The 24,189-nt window shown below is 41.9% G+C and overlaps 1 protein-coding gene across 2 annotated transcripts in view; it reads left to right on the plus strand.

The window, feature by feature from the left end:
- Nucleotides 1–24,189, plus strand: part of LOC139541925 (rhomboid-related protein 1-like) — a 73,885-nt gene that overhangs the window by 42,997 nt on the left and 6,699 nt on the right. For both annotated transcript variants that reach the window (XM_071346825.1, XM_071346827.1), the window contains exons 6-7: nucleotides 15,513–15,613; nucleotides 23,997–24,057. In XM_071346825.1, the coding sequence (XP_071202926.1) occupies nucleotides 15,513–15,613; nucleotides 23,997–24,057 (162 nt within the window). The remainder of the gene's footprint in view (nucleotides 1–15,512; nucleotides 15,614–23,996; nucleotides 24,058–24,189) is intronic.

Genomic DNA, 24,189 nt, shown 5'->3' on the forward strand with positions numbered 1-24,189 from the left:
GGAATGTATTTCATTTGTTCGTTTAAAAAAAAAACAGTGAATCATTTTCTCCCAAGTGTCTTTTGTGTCTGTTTGCTGAAAAGCTGTTGTGGCTGAGGACGAGATTGGTCGTGACCAGAGTCTATTCGGACACATAGCAGTAACCACTGGTATGCATTCACACACACACAGACACAAACAGTACACACACACACACTATAATATGCACCACACTTACTCTCATTTGCGCTAAACACACACACGCACACACACACATCCACGTGCACACCCAGGCGTCAGATGTGATTATATCTGGCCTCTGATGCCTGGTGCTGTGTTGAATGGTCTCTCCTCTCAGCAGCTCTGAGAATGTGACTGCGGGAGACTATAGATTTTTCTTGGAGGCCCCTGTGTTCCCGGGAAAACATACATGTTATCAGGTTTTTCCCTGCCTGGCAAATTTGGGCGGAGCAGAACACTGCCCGTGATAGAATAAACTGACTCAATCTCCGAGGAGGCCAAGGGCAAAGTGTCTTTGGACCTGGGTGTTTTAGCACAGTGCAAAATGTATGAGTTTTATATGCCTGTGTGATTAAGCGCTGCTCTCAGGGCCCTGATGTTGATATTACTGTTTTTGATTCTATGGAACTCAGCTGTGTGTTTAGACTGGGCTTTCGTGTTGTGTATTGACCCGAAATGTTGCCTGTCTGGCGTATAGGGAATCTGGTGGTTTGTTTTGACTGGATATACAGGCGGGAGTGTTGAATATCTTTGATTTCTATGGGAATTAGTGTTTTTATCCCGTTGGGGGCCTTGTGAACTGGGGATGATGATTAAAAGGCCTTAGTCTCCTCTTTCCATTGAGGTCATTCTAAGGTTTAATATTTTCCTCTGTACTCATACTCTACACCAAGCCAGAGAAATGGATAGTGGTGGCAGATTGGATGTGGACTGATTGTAGATTGTAGAGGAAAAGCCACAGATAGTAGAATGAGGATATATCCCGTATGTCTCCGTGCGGTCGGGGAGAGGAAGCGTTTATCTCTATCCCAGGTGTACCATCATATTTCGAACAAACTTCCCCAGACTGACAGGACCATTATAGTTCAAATGGGACTAGAAAATGGGCGCCCATTCGAGTAATGACCTTTCGAGTTATGAGCGTGTCAAATAGAGGATAGGGTAGACAAAAGCCCATGTGACAGATGGCTAGCCTCCAGTTATGTCCCCCCCGCCACCCTCTACCACCCTCCCCTCCCTTCTACCTCTCAACATCAGCAGAGTTCCTCGATGCCCTTGTCTTGATGTGTCTGACTCTTGTTGTGTAATTACTGCAGACACCACTCAAACACAAATCTATTTGATAAAGGAACAGAAGCACACGTCTTTACAGATCTCGGCTGTGTAAGCTTGAAAGGAAAATGCCACTCCAAAACAATATTTTAGCATTGGTTTCACTAGTTCTGTATCTTGGAAACTTGATTGCTGACATCCAAAACATTTTGGGACTTTATCAACAGTGGAATAATGAAACAGATACCAAATTATTGTTTTGGAGTGGTATTTTCCTTTAAGGTTAGGTTTGGGATACAGGCGTTCCATATGTGCTCATCCCAGTGTAACAGAACAATGTGTTGTTGACCTCCTGACCTAAGCTCAGTCCTGTCATGTGCACCACTTGTGATCCTTCCCCATTGCAGTAAACTTGTGTTAATTTTACATTGCCAAGGTTGCTGATTAAGATCTCCTACTCACGTTTAATGTGGCTGCCTCCTCGGCTGCACTGTAAAAAGCACACTAATTCATCTGTGTCTCGTTAGAGGCTGTCAGTTTCACTTTACCTGAGGAACATTAGATACTCCTCCTACTGTGGGTAAACCCCCACCCCTTTGAGAAAACACACATAGAAAGGCCTCGCCGGGTTTTTAAGTTTCTTGCCCTCTCTGCATTAACAGTATTTGTTCCTGTAGGCCTACTCTCTCTCACGCCTTCTTTCTCTCTTGCTCTTTCTCTCACTCTCTCCCTCCCTCCATTTCTGATTGGTAAATAAATCTGATCAGGCATTTCCCCAGTTTACTAGCAAGGCGAGGCAGCCTTTGGAGAGGGACAGTGCTGACTACAGCACATCTTGCTTAGATGACCAGGAGATTGAATACATACAGGATAGATCTCCCAGCTAGCACATACTGGTCTGAGCACCATTCCCACAACTTTCTGGGAATGGTGCAGGGTAGTTGCTTGGCATTGGAACATTATCACATTTAAGGAACTTGACAAAAAAAAAAAGTTATTTTCTTTCATAGAACGTTTCCTAAAAGTTCAAACATGATTTCATTTCAATTTTGCTAATGTTCTAAATCTTTAACTGGTCTGACGTTGGGAATATTCTCACAGCTCAGAGAACATTAAGAAACAACATTATTCTGTGAGAATGTCAGTACTTCATCATAATGTTTCCTATGGGTTTCCTCATGGTTCTATTTAAAGTCATGTTCTCAAATAGTTCAGAGAATGTTAAGAAAACCTTGAACCTTTTCACACGTACCAACACACGGGTGTGATCATTATACAGTGGTCCCTGTAGCATACGATCAAACCGGTGTGATTAGAACGCTTATTTAGAATGTCCAGATTCGATTGATGCAACAGTCAGAATTTGAGCTGGCCACACTGTTTTTTCAGAAACACATGTCCAGAATGTGACCAGTTTATTTTTGTTCAGACATTCAGAAGTAGCTACAGCATAACACAATCATCCAAACCGGAAAAATGTAGCCTACATTTGTCCTAGCACTAACTGAGGAAAGATTGATATAACACAAGCGGTCGAATATGTATAACTCTCGGCTGACAGAAACTACAATATGAATTAGCTAATAGCAATTACTATTTATAATTAATCACATCACATGTGAGCTCACCATTGATCAAAAATAATTGAGTAAAACACTTTCTAGAAATCAAAAGTAATCCGCCGATGGGTAGTTTCTGCACGCCGTCATGTTTTTTTCACAGAAACTAAAGATAGGAGGAGACTAGATGAGTTTGGTCTGTTTATAGTATGCATGTTGAACGGGGTGTGTTGTCTACCATTGTTCACATCCCACGATTCACTTCTGGAAGTTCTCGAAAAATGAGTGAACCTTTACTCACCTAATTTTGTTATAACATCTTTGGTACGGCAGACGATTACGTGAAACCCAGAATGCACTGTATGTCAACAAACATGGCTCCACACACAGCTGGAAATAGCTTAGCTCATCATAATCAGTACAAACTTCAAAAAAGTATTTTACACACGTGTCATTACAATCTATGCAAGAATTGGAATGCATGTTGTGTCACCAGCACTTGAAAACATGTGAATAAAACAGTAAATATATAAGTAATTACCACACAAAACATTTTCTGATAGTGATTTATTGATACAAGTGGGGCATGCAGGCAGTCAATCACGTAACCTCTCACTCCCACTCTGAGCCATTCAGTGTTGTTGTTTATGTATGTAACTAGTGAGCTAAGCTGTAGCATTAGCAATGTCTTTTAAAAGGAGATGACTCATTAATGCGGAAATTCTGGAGATTTTTTAAAATTCTGACAATGAGTCTGAGTATGAAAGTCAGGATTCAGATTCTGACAGTGACAGTGAGGAGCTGCCCCCAAACCTTGTAGCCATTAAGAACCCTGAATCTGAGGACCCCTTGTCCACTGACGAAGTCCCAGGTCCCTTTGAAGATGCTGGTGGTGATGGAGGCAGACCGACAGTGGATGAAGTACAGGAGTTTTGTGGTAGCTAGAAGGCCGCCAGCCATTTCATCCCTCCTGGCCCAGCTGTTTGCTTTGATGAGTCCCAGTCTGGAGTGCAAAGCCCCTTACCATTTCCGTCTGAGGCAGAGTGCTTCAAGTTGTTTCTGACAGAGGAGCTGGTGGAATACATAGTAGAGGAGACCAATCACTATGCCTTGGAGCTACAGAAGAGAGAGCCAGGAGTGAGAGGGAAACTCGCTAAATGGGTGACAACGAGGGTTGCACATTTTGGGGAATATTCAGAGGTGGAAACCTTCCGTGGGAATTAACGGGAATATATGGGAATTAACGGGAATATATGCAAATTAATACCATTTAAATGTAGATGTTTTTTGCATTGAATATATTTACCATATCATATGGAGACAGAAACATAAACCTTTTACGTTATCATAAGTAGAAATAGTTGCAAATGATTAATTCCAGCCTTCCAATAGAAATAAAAACATCTATTTAGTTATTTAACTTTAATTAAATGAGTTGACTCTTCACATGGGATGATTTCACTGAACAACAAAAGAAAGGGAATATTGAATGATCCCCAATGATCTATCACATCTCCCAAAAACTTTTTCAACATACATCTGTGAAATGATAGTCTAGAAACTAAAACTTTGGTTGTCTTCCTCTCAGGCTTCCATGTCTTCTCCCTGGACCTCCTCAATGTCCACCTCTTGAACATCAGACTCTGAGGCCTCATCTTCACTGTCACTTTCCAACTTTGTTGAGGATGTCTCCTTATCATGCTCAAAAAGCCTCAAATTTGCCAGGATGGCCACCAATTGTTCAACCCTTGTATTGGTCAGCCTGTTGCGTGCTTTGGTGTGTGTGTTCTCAAACAAGGACCAGTTGCGCTCTGAGGCGGATGATGTTGGTGGGATTTGGAGGGTGATGGAGGCCACAGGAGAAAGAGCCTCAGATCCACAAAGTCCCTTCCACCAGGTGGATGATGAGATATGTTGGCACGACTGCCAGCGCTTGGATGTGTACTTCGCCAGACTGCCAAGAACCTTGCCCTCATCCAGGCCAAGGTGGTGAGATACGGTAGTGATGACACCATAGGCCTTGTTGATCTCTGCACCAGACAGGATGCTCTTGCTAGCATACTTGGGGTCCAACATGTACACTGTGGCATGTATGGGCTTCAGGCAGAAGTCTTCACACTTTTGATGCATTTCAGAACTGCAGTTTCCTCTGCATGGAGCAACAGTGAATTGGGCAGGGCAGCATGGATTTCTTCTCTTACATCTGCAAGCAGTCTGAACATCAGACAGGATGGCATTGATTCCCTCAATTCGTGCAATGGCTACTGCTATAGGTTTCAGGAGTTTCAGGCTGCTTACCACTCTCTCCCAAAATACTTCATCCAGGAGGATCCTCTTGATGGGGCTGTCCATATCGGCAGACTGTGATACAGCTATTTCTTGGAGAGACTCCTTCCCCTCCAGGAGACTGTCAAACATGATGACAACACCACCCCAATGGGTGTTGCTGGGCAGCTTCAATGTGGTGCACTTATTCTTCTCACTGTGCTTGGTGAGGTAGATTGCTGCTATAACCTGATGACCCTTCACAAACCTAACCATTTCCTTGGCTCTCTTGTAGTGTATCCATTGTTTTCAGTGCCATGATGTCCTTGAGGAGCAGATTCAATGCATGAGCAGCACAGCCAAGGGGTGTGATGTGAGGGTAGGACTCCTCCACTTTAGACCAAGCAGCCTTCATGTTCGCAGCATTGTCTGTCACCAGTGCAAATACCTTCTGTGGTCCAAGGTCATTGATGACTGCCTTCAGCTCATCTGCAATGTAGAGACCGGTGTGTCTGTTGTCCCTTGTGTCTGTGCTCTTGTAGAATACTGGTTGAGGGGTGGCGATGTAGTTAATTATTCCTTGCCCACGAACATTCGACCACCCATCAGAGATGATTGCAATACAGTCTGCTTTCTCTATAATTTGCTTGACCTTCATTTGAGCTCTGTGGAACTCTGCATCCAGCAAATGAGTAGATAAAGCATGTATGGTTGGAGGAGTGTATGCTGGGCGAAGAACATTCAGAAATCTATAACTATACACATTGCCTGTGAGCATCAGAGGTGAACCAGTTGCATACACAGCTCGAGCAAGACATTCATCAGCATTTCTCTGACTATGTTCCTCCATTGAGTCAAAAAAACGTCTGATTCCAGGAGAACTATGAGCTGTTGCTATCGATAAGGTGTCTGATTCCTCATTTTCACCTCAAATAGAAGGAGAGACTTTTGTCAGAGGTTGCTTGTATTGAGCGCTGAGGGAACTTTATGCACTTGGCCAGATGATTTTGCATCTTTGTTGCATTCTTCACATATGATTTGGTACAGTATTTGCAAATGTACAGAGCTTTTCCTACTACATTAGCTGCAGTGTAATGTCTCTACACATCAGATAGTCCCCGTGGCATTTTCCTGTAAAGATTAGGAAAAAAATAGGGAAAAAACATACAATTCCATGTACAGATAAATAGTTAAGCAGCTAGATTAAACAACTCCTTTGTAAAATAAATGTTTTAAAATGAAACATGTATGGAAAAAGGTGATTTAACTTGTTGCGGATCAGTGGGACACTACCGTCCCACCTGGCCAACATTCGGTGAAATTGCAGAGCGCCAAATTCAAATTAAATTACTATAAATATTAAACTTTCATGAAATCACAAGTGCAATATATCAAAATAAAGCTTAACTTGTTGTTAATCCAGCCGCCATGTCAGATTTCAAAAAGGCTTTACGGCGAAAGCAAACCATGCGATTATCTGAGGACAGCGTCCAGCACACAAATGCATAACAAATCTTTTTCAACCAGGGAGTTGCAACATGAAAGTCAAGAAATAGCGATATAATATATGCCTTACCTTTGAAGATCTTCTTCTGTTGGCACTCCAAAAGGTCCCAGTTACATTACAAATGGTCCTTTTGTTCGATAACATCTTCTTTATATCCATAAAAACTCAGTTTAGCTGGTGCGCTTCAGTCAATAATCCACTCGTTTTCCCTCCTTCAAAATGCATACAAAATTAATCCCAAACGTTACCAATAAACTTATCCAAACAAGTCAATCAACATTTATAATCAAACCGTAGGTACCCTAATACGCAAATAAACGCTAAAATTTAAGATGGAGAATCATTATTGTCTTTACCAGAGAAAAATACCAAAGAACGCGCTCTCATTCACGTGCTTGGAAACACTACAGCCAAAATGGGAGCCGCCTACAAAAAGCACCACACCCTTCGGCGCCCATCCACTGGGGGTCGTCCTGCTGCAGAAAATCCCCTACGCCTCACTGCATGGCATTTTCCCTGAAAAGTCTCTCAAACTGCTGCTCAAGGTAGTTGGACACGGAGGCACGGCAAAGTCTTCCTGTCTGGCACCAGGGGAAGGAAGCAGAGGAAGTTGACAAAATACAGGTGTTTAGCTTGTGACACACCTCCCCAACATGTTTTGGGGAGTATCATATGCTCAAGCACTATTGAGCACATTTGCACCAATTACTGACTGACTTGACAGGTGACTTGACATGATACTGTGCCTTTAGAGGTGGGGGGTGGAAATACAGTTGTTGTTCAGTCACTACATGAATATGAAATATGGGTTATGCATATTCCGTTTTTTTCCCTCCAGTAAAGCTAATTTTTGTTGTTCAACCAACTACCACCAATACTGCAATAAAATAGACAACTATTACCTATTGGCCTATGTGTTTTCTTGCTGTGTTTTCGTCCAGTAAAACTGTTAAGGAGACGCTGGCACACAAAAGCTGGCCTCAATCTTCAGCTCCAAAGATGTCCAGCTCCAGTTTTGATATTGTCAAATACTGTTTGTGTGTTTGGTTTCTGAAAGTACAGAATAAAGAGGAATTATTAGTAATAAGAATACAGTATCAGGATATAGCAATAAAACAATATTACAAAGAAGTTACATAATAAACACTGCTATAAAAAATAATATATTGCATTGGCAAAATCACAAATTTGTGTCATAACAGTAAGAAACAGTAACTGTTGAGCTCCACAAGGGGGCAGGGCAGAACAGAGCTATGCTAAATAGGCCAAACGAAAACAAACCATGGTCATATATTTTGTATTTATTTAACTAGGAAAGTCATTTAAGAATAAATTATTATTTACAATGACGACCTACACCGGCCAAACTCGGGCAACGCTAGGCCAATTGTGCGCTGCCCTGTGGGACTCCCAATCACAGCCGGTTGTGATACAGCCTGAATTCGAACCAGGCGGTCTGTAGTGACGCCTCTAGCACTGAGATGCAGTGCCTTAGATCGCTGCGCCACTTGGGAGTCATAAGGACAGGGTAGCTTCAAAATACAACACAAGCTAATACTTCACTGACGCAATTAGCATTGTTTTACAGAGCTAATAGAATGTTCTAGCTACATAAGCACGATTGAATAACACACCACAAAGGTTATGAAATTAGTAACGTTACCTCGCGTGTCCGCGGTTATAAGGAATATACACAAATATATTATGCTCCATACATACAGTGAACTACAGTAGAAACAACATAACATGACATACATAATCTATTATAACGTAATAAGGCACTTACTTGATAGAAATGCGCACATTTCCAAAGTTATTTTTAGTAATGAAAACAACAATGACTGCGATGCGGGCACCAGACGGAAAATGTGAACACGTGTGTGCAGATGTCTGCAGACTTGAACTGCACAAACAATTGGGAAGTGCTTGGGGAATTTTGTCCGGATGAGAAATCCCCCCCCCCCAAAAAAATTGTCCCCAAATGTAAAAACTCCTACTTTTATGTGAATTAATGAGGAGGCTGAACACACCGCAATTCAAACTGTTCTTTAGAAAATAAAAACTTGTTATAAAATCATTTGAAGTTGGAACAGCCTATAAATAAAAACAGTGCCTTGGTTTGAGGGCAGCGCGGATGAATAAAAACTACAACTTTAACGTTCAGAGAACATTCTAACAATATTATTTTAAAACATTAAGAAAACATTAAGAAAACTTTCCAGAAAAAAACTATGTGTAACATTTAAAGAATGTTTTAAGAATGTTATTAAAAACAGTGTTAACAAAACTCTCTCTATCCTATCTTGTCAAGTGTGTTCAGGTGTGTTAGCCCACTAATTGTGCACACCTGATCTTAAGGAGTGCTTGTTTCCTTTCTAAATTAGGTCTATTTGAATAGACTGATATGAACAGCTTTGTATGAGTTAAAAAAAAAAAACATGGCATGCTAGCTCCGTATAAAAACGTTTGTTCAGTTTTACCAGTCAGGAAATGTATGGTTTCTTTCCCAGAACCAATGGGAAACCAAAAACGTACGTTCACACAACTTACAATGATCCAAATGTGCTAGATGGGCATGTACAAATAGGGCAAGAAGAACTCAAACTTAACAATTCACTAATAGGATTGAAATAGCCTCTATTGAAAAGAGCTCTCAAAGGTAGACTTTCAGACCTCTGAGTTTGATTTAAAGCACCTGAATTTGGTTTAAAGCTGAGGCAAAGTACATTTGAACTGTTGGTATTAATTTATTGTATGCAACTAGTGTAATTTCTCAGAAGTAGACACAATGTAGGATTATCAAAAAATATTCAAAAAAATATGCAGTCTGGGTAATGGCAAATTATGTGGGATCAGATATCAGACACGGTCATCTCTTTTCTGTGACTTGAGAGCGCTGGCAAAATAAAAAGCCCATCCTTCCTTTCACAGTGGGCTATCAACCTAAAAGGAATGGAAGCACTGAGCACTGTCTCATGAAGTGTGTGAATCACATTAATAAATCACCACTAATTGTCATTGCAGAGTCCCTTCCTGATTCACTTATTGACTCACCAATCGGGAAATGCTGCTCAGTGCATGTCAGTGCTCTGGGTCAATCAGTCCATTGGTGTCCTTGGCTGTCCTAACCATTTGGGTCATGTAACAAAATGGGTTGAAAATCCTACATCTGTTAGCCAAATGATCTGTCCAGAATCACCTCAAATGTGTAACGAGACAACAATACTAAACCTGTGGTGCTATAGAACTACTCAATATGGCAGCTATTCTTTTGAAAACACTAAGCATGTTTGCTCTGAAAGCACTGAGGTGGATGCAGAGGCAGCTAGATTTTCCATGTTTTTCTCCCCTCTTAAGAGTAGAATGATTTTTCTTTTGTTCTCTTTCGTTCTCTTCTGTAGCTGCCAGTTGAGCCACGAGTGACTCAAGTGAAATGTAGCCTTAGGCATTCAGCACGGGTCTTGGATCAGTGTCCCCTTCCCACATCAGAACCTTATCCATGATAACTCAAATGTGCATGGCTAGCCATTGCTTAGGGGCATAATCTGCTAACATCACTGCTGTGCTGCTTGGTTTAGTTTGACAGGCAGAACCAGAGACAGTTCAGTTCTCCCACAAGAGGATTATAGCCACTGTAAATGTGACCCTGAGTGTATATACAGTGGGCTCCAAAATTACTGGCACCCCTGACTGGCAATGCACAAACAATACATTAAAAAATATAAACAATATAATTATGGAGATAAACTCAAAATACCAAGATGTGAGAAATACTGTACTTTATTAATGTTTCAATGGAACCCAACAAAATCATACAATTATTTAATACAAAATACATTTCACCAAAATCAAGGTTTCATAATTATTGGCACTCCTCATTTAGTACTTAGTGCCACCACCTCTGGCAAGGATAACAGCATGGAGTCTTTTCCTGTAATGTTTGACAAGGTTAAGGAACACATTTGGAGGGATTTTGGACCATTCCTCTATGCAGATCCTTTCAAGATCCTTCACATTCTTGGGTTTGCGCTTATCAACTGCCCTCTTCAACTCAGCCCACAGGTTTTCGATTGGATTGAGGTCCGGCAACTGAGATGGCCATGGCAGAACATTGATTTTGTTGTCACATAACCATTTCTGTGTGGATCTTGAGGTATGTTTTGGGTCATTGTCTTGTTGGAAAGTCCACATACGGCCAAGTCCCAGCCTTCTGGCAGAGGCAACCAGATTGTCAGCCAAAATTGCCTGATACTTGGTGGAATTCATTATGCCATCAATCTTAACCAGTGCTTCTGGACCTCTGGAATTAAAACAGCCCCAAAACATCACTGACCCACCACCATATTTCACCGTGGGTATGAGGTGCTCTCCTTGTATGCATCTCTGTTTCGACGCCAAACATGCTGATGCTGTATCTGACCAAAACGTTCAATTTTGGTCTCATCTGACCAGAGTACCTTCTTCCAATCATAATTTAAATGACGTTTGGCAAACTCCAAGCGCTTGCGTCTGTGTCTTGGGGTCATTAAGGGCTTTCTTCTGGCAACCCTTCTAAAGAGCCTGTGGTTGTGGAGGTGGCGTCTCGTTAATATTCATATCCGAAGCCTTTTAACCAGAGCTGTGCTAGCAGGAAGAGGGAGCCGTGTGAAACACTTCTGTCATCCCTACGGACTCCTTTGCTTCCCTTTCTCCCTGCTCCCCCCACTTAACTACAGATGGAGTGTCCCGTCAGCGACTAGTATCAGGTGGCTGCTTACTGGGATGTAGCCATGGCGTTGTGGCTGCTCTGGCCGCTATAAACACTATTATGTTATGACAGCATGCCAGTTTAGCTGCAGTACAACGTGAAGACTGCTCTCTGTGCTGTGTTTCATGGAAACTCATGCGTTTGTTCTGTGAATTCACTTTTGCAGTTCAAATAAACATCAAAGCTTCACTTCCAGCTAGTCTCAACTTGAAAAAGTGGGGGGGCCGTCTATGGAGAGATCTCCACATTCAATAAATGCTGTATTGGAGTTATAATTGAATCACATTGACTTAATTTTTTTAGGCTTTGAGGAAGACCTAAAAACATCTGAGAGTAGTCTGTGTTAGGGTGACCTACGTCCCCGATTTCCGTGGACAGTCCCCGATTTTTATTGGGGAGCCTTCCCCGGAAATGTCCCTGATTTAGCAATCAGAAAGAAAAAAGTAACTCTGAAGTTAAATCGCAGCTGATATTTCAATAGTCAAACGGATTTACAGTGCATTTGGAAAGTATTCAGACCCTCTGACTTTTTCCAAATTTTGTTCCATTTCGAGCCTTATTCTAAAATGGATTTTAAAAAATCTCATCCTCATCTACACACAAGACCCCATAATGACAAAGCGAAAACAGGTTTTTAGAAATGTTTGCAAATGTATTAAAAATGTAAAACAAATAACTTATTTATATAAGTATTCAGACCATTTGCTATGATACTCGAAATTGAGCTGAGGTGCATCCTGTTTCCATTGATCATAATTGAGATGTTTCTACACCTGTGGTCATTTTAAATTGATTGGACATGATTTGGAAAGGCACATACCTATCTATATATGGTCCCACAGTTGACAGTGCATGTCAGACCAAAAACCAAGCCATGAGGTTGAAGGAATTGTCCATAGAGCTCCGATTTACAGGATTGTGTCGAGGCACAGATCTGGGGAAGGGTACCAAAAAAATTATGTAGCATTGAAGGTCCCCAAGAACACAGTGGCCTCCATCATTCTTAAATGGAAGAAGTTTGGAACCACCAAGGGTCTTCCCAGAGCTGGCCGCCTGGCCAACTGAGTAATTGAAGGAGTGCCTTGGTTAGGGAGGTGACCAAGAAGCCGATGGTCACTCTGACAGAGTTCCTCTTTGGAGATGGGAGAACCTTCCAAAAGGACAACCATCTCTGCAGCACTCCACCAATCAGGCCTATATGGTAGAGTGGCCAGACGGAAGCCACTCCTCAGTAAAGGCACATGACAGCCTGCTTGGACTCTCAGACCATGAGAAACAAGATTAGAACTCTTTGGCCTGAATGCAAAGCGTCACGTCTGGAGGAAACCTGGCACCATCTCTACGGTAAAGCAGGGTGGTGGCAGCATCATGCTGTGGGGATGTTTTTCAGCATCAGGGACTGGGATACTAGTCAGGATCAAGGGAAAGATGAAAGGAGAAAAGTACAGCGATTCTTGATGAAAACCTGCTCCAGAGCGCTCAGAACCTCAGACTGGGGCGTCGGTTCTACTGACTTCCAACAGGACAACGACCCTAAGCACACAGCAAAGACAACGAAGGAGTGGCTTCGGGACAAGTCTCTGAATGTCCTTGAGTGGCCCATCCAGAGCCCGGACTTGAACCCGATCGAACATCTCTGGAGAAACCTGAAAATAGCTGTGCAGCAACGCTCCCCATCCAACCCGACAGAGCTTGAGAGGATCTGCAGAGAAGAATGGGAGAAACTCCCCAAATACAGGTGTGCCAAGGTTGTAGCATCATACCCAAGAAGACTTGAGGCTGTAATTGATGCCAAAGGTGCTTCAATAAAGTACTGCGTAAAGGCTCTGAAAAGTTATGTAAATATGATATTTCAGTTATTAAAAAAAAAGAAAACTTTTTCCTTTGTCATTATGGGGTATTGCGTGTAGATTGAGGTGAGGAAAAAATATTTTAATCAATTTTAGAATAAGGCTCTATGTTGAAAAAGTCAAGGGGTCTGAATACTTTCCGATTGCACTGTACATGTACAAATGTTGTCTATCCCTGTTCCAAACTCGTTTGAAGCTGCAAACCTTTTATGAGAACGTTTGATCATTAATACATTGTAACCACAACATGAACCACTGCCAGAAACTGTTTCAGCATAGGTTACAAACTTGGGGGATTCAGAAATTATTAAATGTAGGCTAAGAAAAATGTGGAGGGGGAATCCATTTCTGTATAATAATTAATAACACTGTTTGAAAGGACAAAAGCAAAAATGTGTCTTAGAATTTTCCCGCAGCTCAATTTTTTCCCCCAGATTTTCATTTAAAAAATCTGGTCAACTTAGTCTGTGTGAAAGTTGCTCCAATTCAGTTTTTTCTTGACTTTAAAGAGATCAGAGAGCACATATGCCACTCCGTGTGTAATTGCAATTTCTTGGAACCACTAAAAATGAGGCACCATGGATCTGTACAAGTCTTGAGCTGCTGCACGCACTTCATCAAGCGTTGTATCTTCCATAAATCTATGTAAAATGGACGTGTGAGTGTCGGGGGGGATAAATGACTCAGGAAACGCACTCCGATTACCATCTGTCATCAGATGATGATCACCACCATAGGCTTGACAGGTCGCTCTTTAAGGAGTTGTTATAACTCTCTGTGGTCTCTCTGCGCGCACACACAGAATACCAATGGAACATGTATTATAGATCTGAGATCAGAATGCCGGCACACCCCTGCTGTAATTAAAAAAGTAACTTTTGTTTAATCAGCCCTTTTTCATTTCTGTTATCTGCTCATTTGCATACTTAACGATGGCTGATGGTGTCCTTGTGAGCAACTGCCACTGTAATTTACTGCTTAAGATTATGTTCTACTTCATAGAGAGTATCACTAAAACTATATTTACATGGTGATTGCATTGGCGGGTCAGTAGAACAACATTGTGACACGTTGTAGAATGATTGCTATATCTTTATGGCTTGCACAGTTTCAGACTTGAAAACACATTTGCGACAAAGCACCTAAGTTTCACTGTGTAATTTGAGACAATAATTAGAGTGAAGGGAGGTTTTCATGAAAATTCCTGCTGTAAGTGCTGTGACAATTTGTTTCCTGCACAACTAGACAGTACCTGCTACCCATATAATTACATATAAATATAGTTAAACTGTAGAGATACTTCAACATTTTTCCACTCCAGTCTTTGTCTGGTCACATTAGCTGTTTGCCCCATCATTTAGTTTGCCAGTGTCTGAACCACCTTAAATTAACCAATTGTTTTAAGTTCAGTCTTGCAGAGGAATTGGCCCATAGCCATGCTATGCATATTTCTGATTAGACTTTTCTCATGAATACAGACAGTCTTATATGGAATTGATGAAATCATCCAGCTGACTGGTCCGAGTAGCATGTCTATTTTGGGAACCCAATTACATTTATCTTCCAGAGTAGTCAAACTAGGCTTTTGTTGTCATATTAAATGTTGTATAAGGTCATTCATTGGTGTTGGGCATTCATTGACAGTTTTCTTTGGCATCCTACAGAAATTACAAATCTAATTCAATTCTACTCTGCTTATTTCTTTAACACTTTCAGTCATTTGTGACAGAGAATGTTTCAAAAGCCAATGCTCAAAGTTTCAGTATATTCTGCATGGGATCAAGAGGACTTCATAGTATCATGGCATTATAGCTCGACAACATCATAAAGAATCCCTCTTATGGGCTCTGTGTAGTGTGTAGATTGTGATTTCTGTAGCTGCCCATGAGTTTAATATGTGTCTAAGTATATAAAATGACATTTTATGACTATGGTCTGTTCTGTTTAACATGACTGTTCTATTTTATGGGCCTCGTGGTGGTGCTGGGACCTGCACTACAATGTAAGCATGTTCAGCAGCTCAGAAGAGAAAACCAAAGTATGTGGGTGTAAAGAGGGCAAGTCGACTCATGCCAGACAGACAGACGGGATGTGTTATTTTGGGTTCTGGGGGATGTTGGAAGAAAGGTGACTGAAACTGCTGTTTGATGAGTAACCTAACCCTCTCTTTTTTTTTCTCTCCCTCCCCCAACATGTTCCTCTTTCACTCATGCTTTCTCTCTTGCTGAACGTCTTCTCTATCTCCTGCCATCTTGCTCTGTCTCCTTCTCTCCCTCCCCTCTTTCTCTCTCCATCTCTCTCTCTCTCTTCAGGTTCCTTGACGGTGTCCATCACAGACATGCGTGCTCCAGTGGTGGGGGGCTCCGGTGGGGTCTATGCTCTGTGCTCGGCGCATCTGGCCAACGTCGTCATGGTAACTGCCGTCATTATTGCCTCCATTGTTACGCTTGATAACAGTATCAATGGAGACAAAATGTCAGAGCCATCCCCTTGGAGAGAGCTCCTCCACACAACATCCTCCTGTTTTTTTATGTGTTTAGATAGACTGCTGTGCTTGCCGTCATCCTGAAGCTCTGCAGGTGTGAGTGGGATCTTCAATAGAACCGATGAGTTTTCCTAAGTGTTCCATGCCCTCGAGTGCAGATAGAGAGTGGGTACCTATCACAGGAGGTTGATGGCACCTTAATTGGGGAGCACGGGCTCGCAGTAATAGCTGGAGTGGAATGAGTGGAATGGTATCAACCACATGGTTTCCATGTATTTGATGCCATTCCGTTTGCGCCGTTTCAGCCATAATAATGCACTGTGCTTCCCATCAGCAGCCTCCTGTGGTCCCTATCAATATGACGAGATAAGGACTTTTTATAACTGACTAAGAATTGCTTTTTTGGATAAGCGCCATTAAATATTCCAGAACCCCCATGATCACAGCTTGTCAGAAAGGCCCTCTGCAGTGGGTGCGTGCATAGACTATTGACTTGACTTGAATAGACCTTAGCTACTCTCCACTATTTTTCCAACAAAGGATGTTTTTATTCCACCCTTAAACTGTTATTCATTGTTTTCCTTTGTCATGTATCCTTATTTCCTCTCTATTTAGAGCCAAATCCGATGCATATGGGAATATTAAAGTAAATCTGTTCCTCACTACTCTCTGGATGACTGGTCTGCCAAATGTCCCTGCAACAGAAAACATCAAATGTGTGATCACAGTGTTTGTGTGTGTGTGAAAGTCAGGATCAGTGGGTCTGGATGTGTGATGTCTCATCACATTCTGTCAGAGGACTCAAGGCTGTGTAAGAGCTGATGAATCACTCTTAAGTAGAGTAGGCCTTTACTACGGGCAAAAGACATGCCAACAAAGTCTAACTCAAAATGCATCAGCAGCCACAGAGCAAAGAGTTTAAACTTTGGTCCCTGTTCCCGGCAAACTAACCCACTGGTCACACACTGGTTGACTCATTATTACGTCTTGTACTCTTGATTTTTGTTGTTTTTTCTGATGTTTTCAAAATGTTTGGGTGAGTTTTGACTCGTTTGTGTCTCAGGGGGTGGAAGTCTTTTTACTCCAGTGGACCTCACCTGTCTGTCTGAAGGCTTGTATCATTGGTTATGTGGATGAGACGATTAAACTGAGGTTTTGACTCACTGCTGTCAAGGCCATCAAAATGATCTAGGTAATTTCCTGTTAAATCGTCCGAATGCCTCTTCGTTAAAGTTCAGACTGAACAAGAAATCTGCACCTCCCCAGCATTTACTTTTTATGTATGTTGCTCTTATATTTTATAGGAAACTTTTTTAATCTACTCATCCAAAGATAGTGAGAAAAACTTTCAATTTTATTCACCGCATTGTGGGTGTGTGCCCCATATGTAAAAAAAAATATAAAAAAAATACTATAGTTAACTGGAGCTATTGCTATATTTATATACTATAGTGTTCACTGTAATGCTTTTGCGGACTGAACTATAGTATTCACTGTAGTGTTTTTGCGGACATGACTGTAGTATACTATAGAATTCACTGTCGAGTTTTTGCGGACAGGCAGTGCTTGACTTGGGCCAGAACTGTCCGGAGCGCCTTACCGGCATTCCAGCTCCACTATAAAGTACCCTATCACCGGCCCAGATTCACACACAGAGGCAAAAAAGGTTGCTCAAAGCAGAATGGCGGGATCTGCATTGACTAGCAATGGAGAGTGGGCATTCATTTCCTGATTCCGCTTTGTTCAAGTTTATTTGCCGCTAGTCTGTGAATCTGCGTGATCGTAGGCTGTTCGATTGAAAATGCACCAAAACGAATGTGCATAATGCGCTGTTCCAAGTTGTGAAATGAGGGTTTGTAAGGTCATGGAAATTAGCTTCATAATTTTTGTTAATATAATTCATGAAGGCACACTTTGAAAGATTAACAATCACTTACAAATCAACATATCAGGCATTATCAGAATGACCTGTAGGTCTGTCTGTGTGTGTGTGTGTGTGCATGCGTCAGTGCGAGGTGCCATTGCCCGAGGAGAGAGAATGCGACATTTCAGCAGCAGGTATTAAATACTGACAGACAACAGACTAACTAAATAGCTAAGTGGAAACAGGTTCTCTGGAGTGATGAATCACGCTTCACCATCTGCCAGTCCGACAGACGAATCTGGGTTTGGCAGATGCCAGGAGAATGCTACCTGCCCCAGTGCATAGTGCCAACTGTAAAGTTTGGTGGAGGAGGAATAATGGTCTGGGGCTGTTTTTCCTGGTTCAGGCTAGGCCCCTTAGTTCCAGTGAAGGGAAATCTTAACGCTACAGCATACAATGGCATTCTAGATGATTCTGTGCTTCCAACTTTGTGGCAACAGTTTGGGAAAGGCCCTTTCCTGTTTCAGCATGACAATGCCCCAATGCACAAAGCGAGGTCCATACAGAAATGGTTTGTCGAGATCAGTGTGGAAGAACTTGACTGGTCTGCACAGAGCCTTGACCTCAACCCCATCGAACATCTTTGGGATTAATTGGAAGGCCTAATCGCCCAACATCTAGATCTCACTAATGCTCTTGTGGCTGAATGGAAGCAAGTCCTCGCAGCAATTTTAATTTAATTAATTAATTAAAACTTTATTTAACTAGGCAAGTCAGTTAAGAACAAATTCTTATTTACAATGACAGCCTACACCGGCCAAACCCTAACCAGGACGACACTGGGCAAATTGTGCACTGCCCTATGGGACCCCCGATCACGGCCGGTTGTGATACAGCCCGGGATCGATCCAGGGTCTGTAGTGACGCCTCTTGCACTTAGACCGCTGCGCCACTCGGGAGCCTAAATGCAATGTTCCAACATCTATTGGAAAGCCTTCCCAGAAGGGTGGAGGCTGTTATAGCAGCAAAGGGGGGACCAACTGCATCAACTGCATATTAATGCCTATGATTTTGTAGTGAGATGTTAGACAAGAAGGTGTCCACATACTTTTGGCAATGTAGTGTACCTTGCTTTGAAGTAGTCAACCTTATTCATTTGATCCCTGATTCATTGAATGAGGGAATAATTTTACAAAGAAAACCAAATACTCTTATGTCGCAATATTTTATATCAACGGTAGCAACCATCCTCCAGGATGCTACTGGGTGTACAGGCTTTTGATCAAGCCCTGGTCTAACCAAATTGTAGCCTAAACATCAGCTGCTCAACAGGACTTTGATAAGCAGTCTTGGGTGTTTCAGGGCTGGATCAAAAGCTAAGCCTGCACACCCAGGAGCTCTCCAGATGGAGGGTTGACCACATGTTGACAACATGTGACTAACTGTGCAGTTCTACTTTGTGGGGGGTTAAGTGCCTTGATCAAGGGCACAGCGGCAGGAGATGGTAAGCCTACATGGGATCAGAAACAGCAGCCTTCTAGTGTCAATAATGCTACTTTTTCATGTAGGCTACATTCATGGAAAATGTGTATGAACCCTTAAGTGGATAATCAGATGTCTCTATAGCATAATGTAATTTGTGAATTTCGGTGAACGTAGTCTAATGGACTGACTTCTTTCATCCCAAGTCAAGCACTGCTGACATGACTGTAGTATACATTAGTATTTACTGTAGTGTTTTTTGCTGACATGACCGTAGTATATATACTATAGTATTCACTGTAATGTTTTTGTTGACTTTACTTTAGTATTCACTAGTGTTTTGCGGACATGACTCTAGTACTCTGCAGTATTTAGTGTAGTGTTTTTTCGGACATGACTAGTAGAAGAAGAAACTGTATTAGGAAGCCAAGATCAATGATATGAGGAAAAAAACTTTGGAGTACTTTAAATGAAATTATGGGCAGAAAGACATTCAACTCCATCTTTCATTGAATCAGATGGCTTATTCATCACAAAACAATTTGATGTTGCCAATTATAGGGGCGGCAGGTGGCCTAGTGGTTAGAGTGTTGGACGTGTAACCAAAAGGTTGCAAGATCGAATCCCCGAGCTGACAAGGTAAAAATCTGTCGTTCTGCCCCTGAACAAGGCAGTTAACCCACTGTTTAGGCAGAGTTGCAAAGAAAAAGCCATGTCTGAGACTGGCCAATAAAAAGAAAAGACTAAGATGGACAAAATAATACAGACACTGGACAGAGGAACTCTGCCTAGAAGGCCAGCATCCCGGAGTCGCCTCTTCACTGTTGGCGTTGAGACTGGTGTTTTGCGGGTACTATTTAATGAGGCTGCCTGTTGAGGACTAGACACTCTTGCTCAGTTGTGCATCGGGGCCTCCTACTTCTCTTTCTATTCTGGTTAGTGCCAGTTTGCGCTGTTCTGTGAAGGGAGTAGTACACAGCGTTGTACGAGATCTTCAGTTTCTTGTCAATTTCTCACATGGAATAGCCTTCATTTCTCAGAACAAGAATAGACTGACGAGTTTCGGAAGAAAGTGCTTTGTTTCTGGACATTTTGAGCCTGTAATCAAACCCACAAATGCTGATATTCCAGATACTCAACTTGTCCAAAGAAGGCCAGTTTTATTGCTTCTTTAATCAGAAAAAGTTTTCAACTGTGCTAACATAATTGCAAAATAGTTTTCTAATGATCAATTAGCCTTTTAAAATGATAAACTTGGATTAGCTAACACAACGTGCCATTGGAACACAGGAGTGATGGTTGCTGATAATGGGCCTCTGTACGCCTATGTAGATATTCCATCAAAAATCAGCCGTTTCCAGCTACAATAGTCATTTACAACATTAACAATGTCTACACTGTATTTCTGATCAATTTGATGTTATTTTAATGGACAAAAAAATTGCTTTTCTTTCAAAAACAAGGACATTTCTAAGAGACCCCAAACTTTTGAACGGTGGTGTATTTTTTGTTATGTGTCGGAACCCAGTAAGCCTAGCTGTCGCCATTGGCGTCGGCTAATGGGGATCCTAATCAATCAAATAATAAATCAAAAACACCTGCTGACTAGGGTTAGCTAAAATTTCCCAACTACCAGACTACGCCAGTTACTGTTTAATTAGGGAAACACCTCGACCAGAACATAAGACACACATGTTCGTAGCAGGCCACCTATTGAGTTGGGTCAACAGTTCTGAGCAATGCAACGGACCAGACAACACCTAAGCAAAAGTATAACATGTTTATTACAATTGTAACACCTAAACTTTAGACACGGGTTCTAGGCCCATTAAAGGGAAACAGTACAGAGGCAGATATAAAGAACAAGCTAAGTTTATTAAAGCTTGGAGGATTAGGTTTGCTTGTTTGTCAGATAACACACATTAACAAGAGTCCACCAAATTGACTTCTTAGATGTGTTACTTCCACTAGTATCCCCACAATCGAGGGATACTACAGTGTGTAGAATATGATTTTCCAGTATACTACAAAAATCTATAGTAAGCACTACACGATCGAGGGATACTACAGTGTGGAGTATAGGATTCTACAGTTTACTACAGAATTCTATAGTAGGTACTATAGAATTCTATAGTAAACTGTTGTATTTGTTGTGGGGGTGTGTGCGTGCATTATCATTAAATTATGTTTGTGTGCAATTCTCTAACTTAAATCATCCTGCGTTTGTGTATATGTCACTCATGTTTTTATGTTTGTGGTGTTCATCAGATTCCTCTCCCTGAGCGACAGGGCTCACACAAGTACAGTTACTGTGCGTTCCCGAGATATCTCCGAATCTAAAAGCTAGTGATGGAAGTTTGTTCGTGTATGAAAGTGGAATACAAGTCTTTCAAGGAGAGCGTATAGAAATAATGTCGAACTGTCTTTACCTATAGTGTAAAAAAATATATATACAGTGGGGAGAACAAGTATTTGATACACTGCCGATTTTGCAGGTTTTCCAACTTACAAAGCATGTAGAGGTCTGTAATTTTTATCATAGGTACACTTCAACTGTGAGAGACGGAATCTAAAACAAAAATCCAGAAAATCACATTGTATGATTTTTAAGTAATTAATTTGCATTTTATTGCATGACATAAGTATTTGATACATCAGAAAAGCAGAACTTAATATTTGGTACAGAAACCTTTGTTTGCAATTACAAAGATCATACGTTTCCTGTAGTTATTGACCAGGTTTGCACACACTGCAGCAGGGATTTTGGCCCACTCCTCCATACAGACCTTCTCCAGATCCTTCAGGTTTCGGGGCTGTCGCTGGGCAATACGGACTTTCAGCTCCCTCCAAAGATTTTCTATTGGGTTCAGGTCTGGAGACTGGCTAGGCCACTCCAGGACCTTGAGATGCTTCTTACGGAGCCACTCCTTAGTTGCCCTGGCTGTGTGTTTCGGGTCGTTGTCATGCTGGAAGATCCAGCCACGACCCATCTTCAATGCTCTTACTGAGGGAAGGAGGTTTTTGGCCAAGATCTCGCGATACATGGCCCCATCCATCCTCCCCTCAATATGGTGCAGTCGTCCTGTCCCCTTTGCAGAAAAGCATCCCCAAAGAATGATGTTTCCACCTCCATGCTTCACGGTTGGGAGGGTGTTCTTGGGGTTGTACTCAACCTTCTTCTTCCTCCAAACACGGCGAGTGGAGTTTAGACCAAAAAGCTCTATTTTTGTCTCATCAGACCACATGACCTTCTCCCATTCCTCCTCTGGATCATCCAGATGGTCATTGGCAAACTTCAGACGGGCCTGGAAATGCGCTGGCTTGAGCAGGGGGACCTTGCATGCGCTGCAGGATTTCAATCCATGACGGTGTAGTGTGTTACTAATGGTTTTCTTTGAGACTGTGGTCCCAGCTCTCTTCAGGTCATTGACCAGGTCCTGCCGTGTAGTTATGGGCTGATCCCTCACCTTTCTCATGATCATTGATGCCCCACGAGGTGAGATCTTGCATGGAGCCCCAGACCGAGGGTGGTTGACCGTCATCTTCAACTTCTTCCATTTTCTAATAATTGCGCCAACAGTTGTTGCCTTCTCACCAAGCTGCTTGCCTATTGTCCTGTAGCCCATCCCAGCCTTGTGCAGGTCTACAATTTTATCCCTGATGTCCTTACACAGCTCTCTGGTCTTGGCCATTGTGGAGAGATTGGAGTCTGTTTGATTGAGTGTGTGTACAGGTGTCTTTTATACAGGTAACAAGTTCAAACAGGTGCAGTTAATACAGGTAATGAGTGGAGAACAGGAGGGCTTCTTAAAGAAAAACTAACAGGTCTGTGAGAGCCGGAATTCTTACTGGTTGGTAGGTGATCAAATACTTATGTCATGCAATAAAATGCAAATTAATTACTTAAAAATCATACAATGTGATTTTTTGGATTTTTGTTTTAGATTCCGTCTCTCACAGTTGAAGTGTACCTATGATAAAAATTACAGACCTCTACATGCTTTGTAAGTAGGAAAACCTTCAAAATCGGCAGTGTATCAAATACTTGTTCTCCCCACTGTATATATTGAGCGACAAGCTAAAGACAATAATAGGATGAAATGAGATGAGCATTGCTCGTAAGAATGAAGACGTCTAAAAACAGACACTTCTTTTCGGAGCGGACGGCGTCTTTTGACATATATTTGACATATTCAGCTTTCAGAATATTGTACCACAAGCACCCTATTATCCCCTTGTCTCTGTGGCGGTGCAGCTTCAATCAAATCCCTAAGCTTGGTATTGAGACGGTCAAAATGGAGGATACACTTCTCTCCATCGAGAGCACAGTCATGTAAAACAAACCCTGCTTCAGTAAGGAAAACACTCATCACTTATTTGTGATATTATTGCACTTTTATGAGGCCCTGCCGTCCCACAGGCATATCAATCATATTAGCAGAGTCATGTTTATAGGACTCCACTTTATTGACTTTCTTTAGTATCTTTAATCTTGCAAGGCGCTCAGCTCTGCCTGCCTGGCTTCCTCTGCATGGAGAAAAACACTGCTGCTCCCTCCGGTTCTCCCTGGACCCAGAGGACATGAAGAGGGATGTGATTTGTGCAATTCTTCATCCTGTGGAATAAATATGTTATTGTGAGGCAAAAGGCTTTCGTTTTATCCCAGGAGGAACACATGCTTTTTCATTGGGCCGTTCTCATCCTCCATTGAGGTATCTTAACCCTGATTAATAGATCGTTAGCGAGGTGAAACCACCAAATGGAGACCAGCCAGGTGTATAATTATTTCTCTGTCTAGTAGGCCTATCCTCATCCTGCCTGTATTGAAATGGATTTCTGATCGCTCTGTGGTCTACACACATCCCTGACAGAATACAGAGATGGTGGAGATACTGTGTAAGCTGTAAATATGCAGGTCTTTGGAACTGACTGTGTTTGACTTGCCTCTTTCGCTCTGTGTTGCAGAACTGGGCCGGCATGCGTTGTCCATACAAGCTCCTCCGCATGATTCTTGCGCTGGTGTGCAGTAAGTTTCATACTATATCTATATATCCATTCCATAGCCACACTGTATTCATTCTCGAGAGCCATTGGTGTTATGGTCATAGCAGCATCCAGACATAATTGGTGTGCGTATAACACCCCTTAACTTTAAGCC

The sequence above is a fragment of the Salvelinus alpinus genome, chromosome 17, assembly GCF_045679555.1.
Source record: "Salvelinus alpinus chromosome 17, SLU_Salpinus.1, whole genome shotgun sequence".
Classification (NCBI taxonomy): Eukaryota; Metazoa; Chordata; class Actinopteri; order Salmoniformes; family Salmonidae; genus Salvelinus; species Salvelinus alpinus.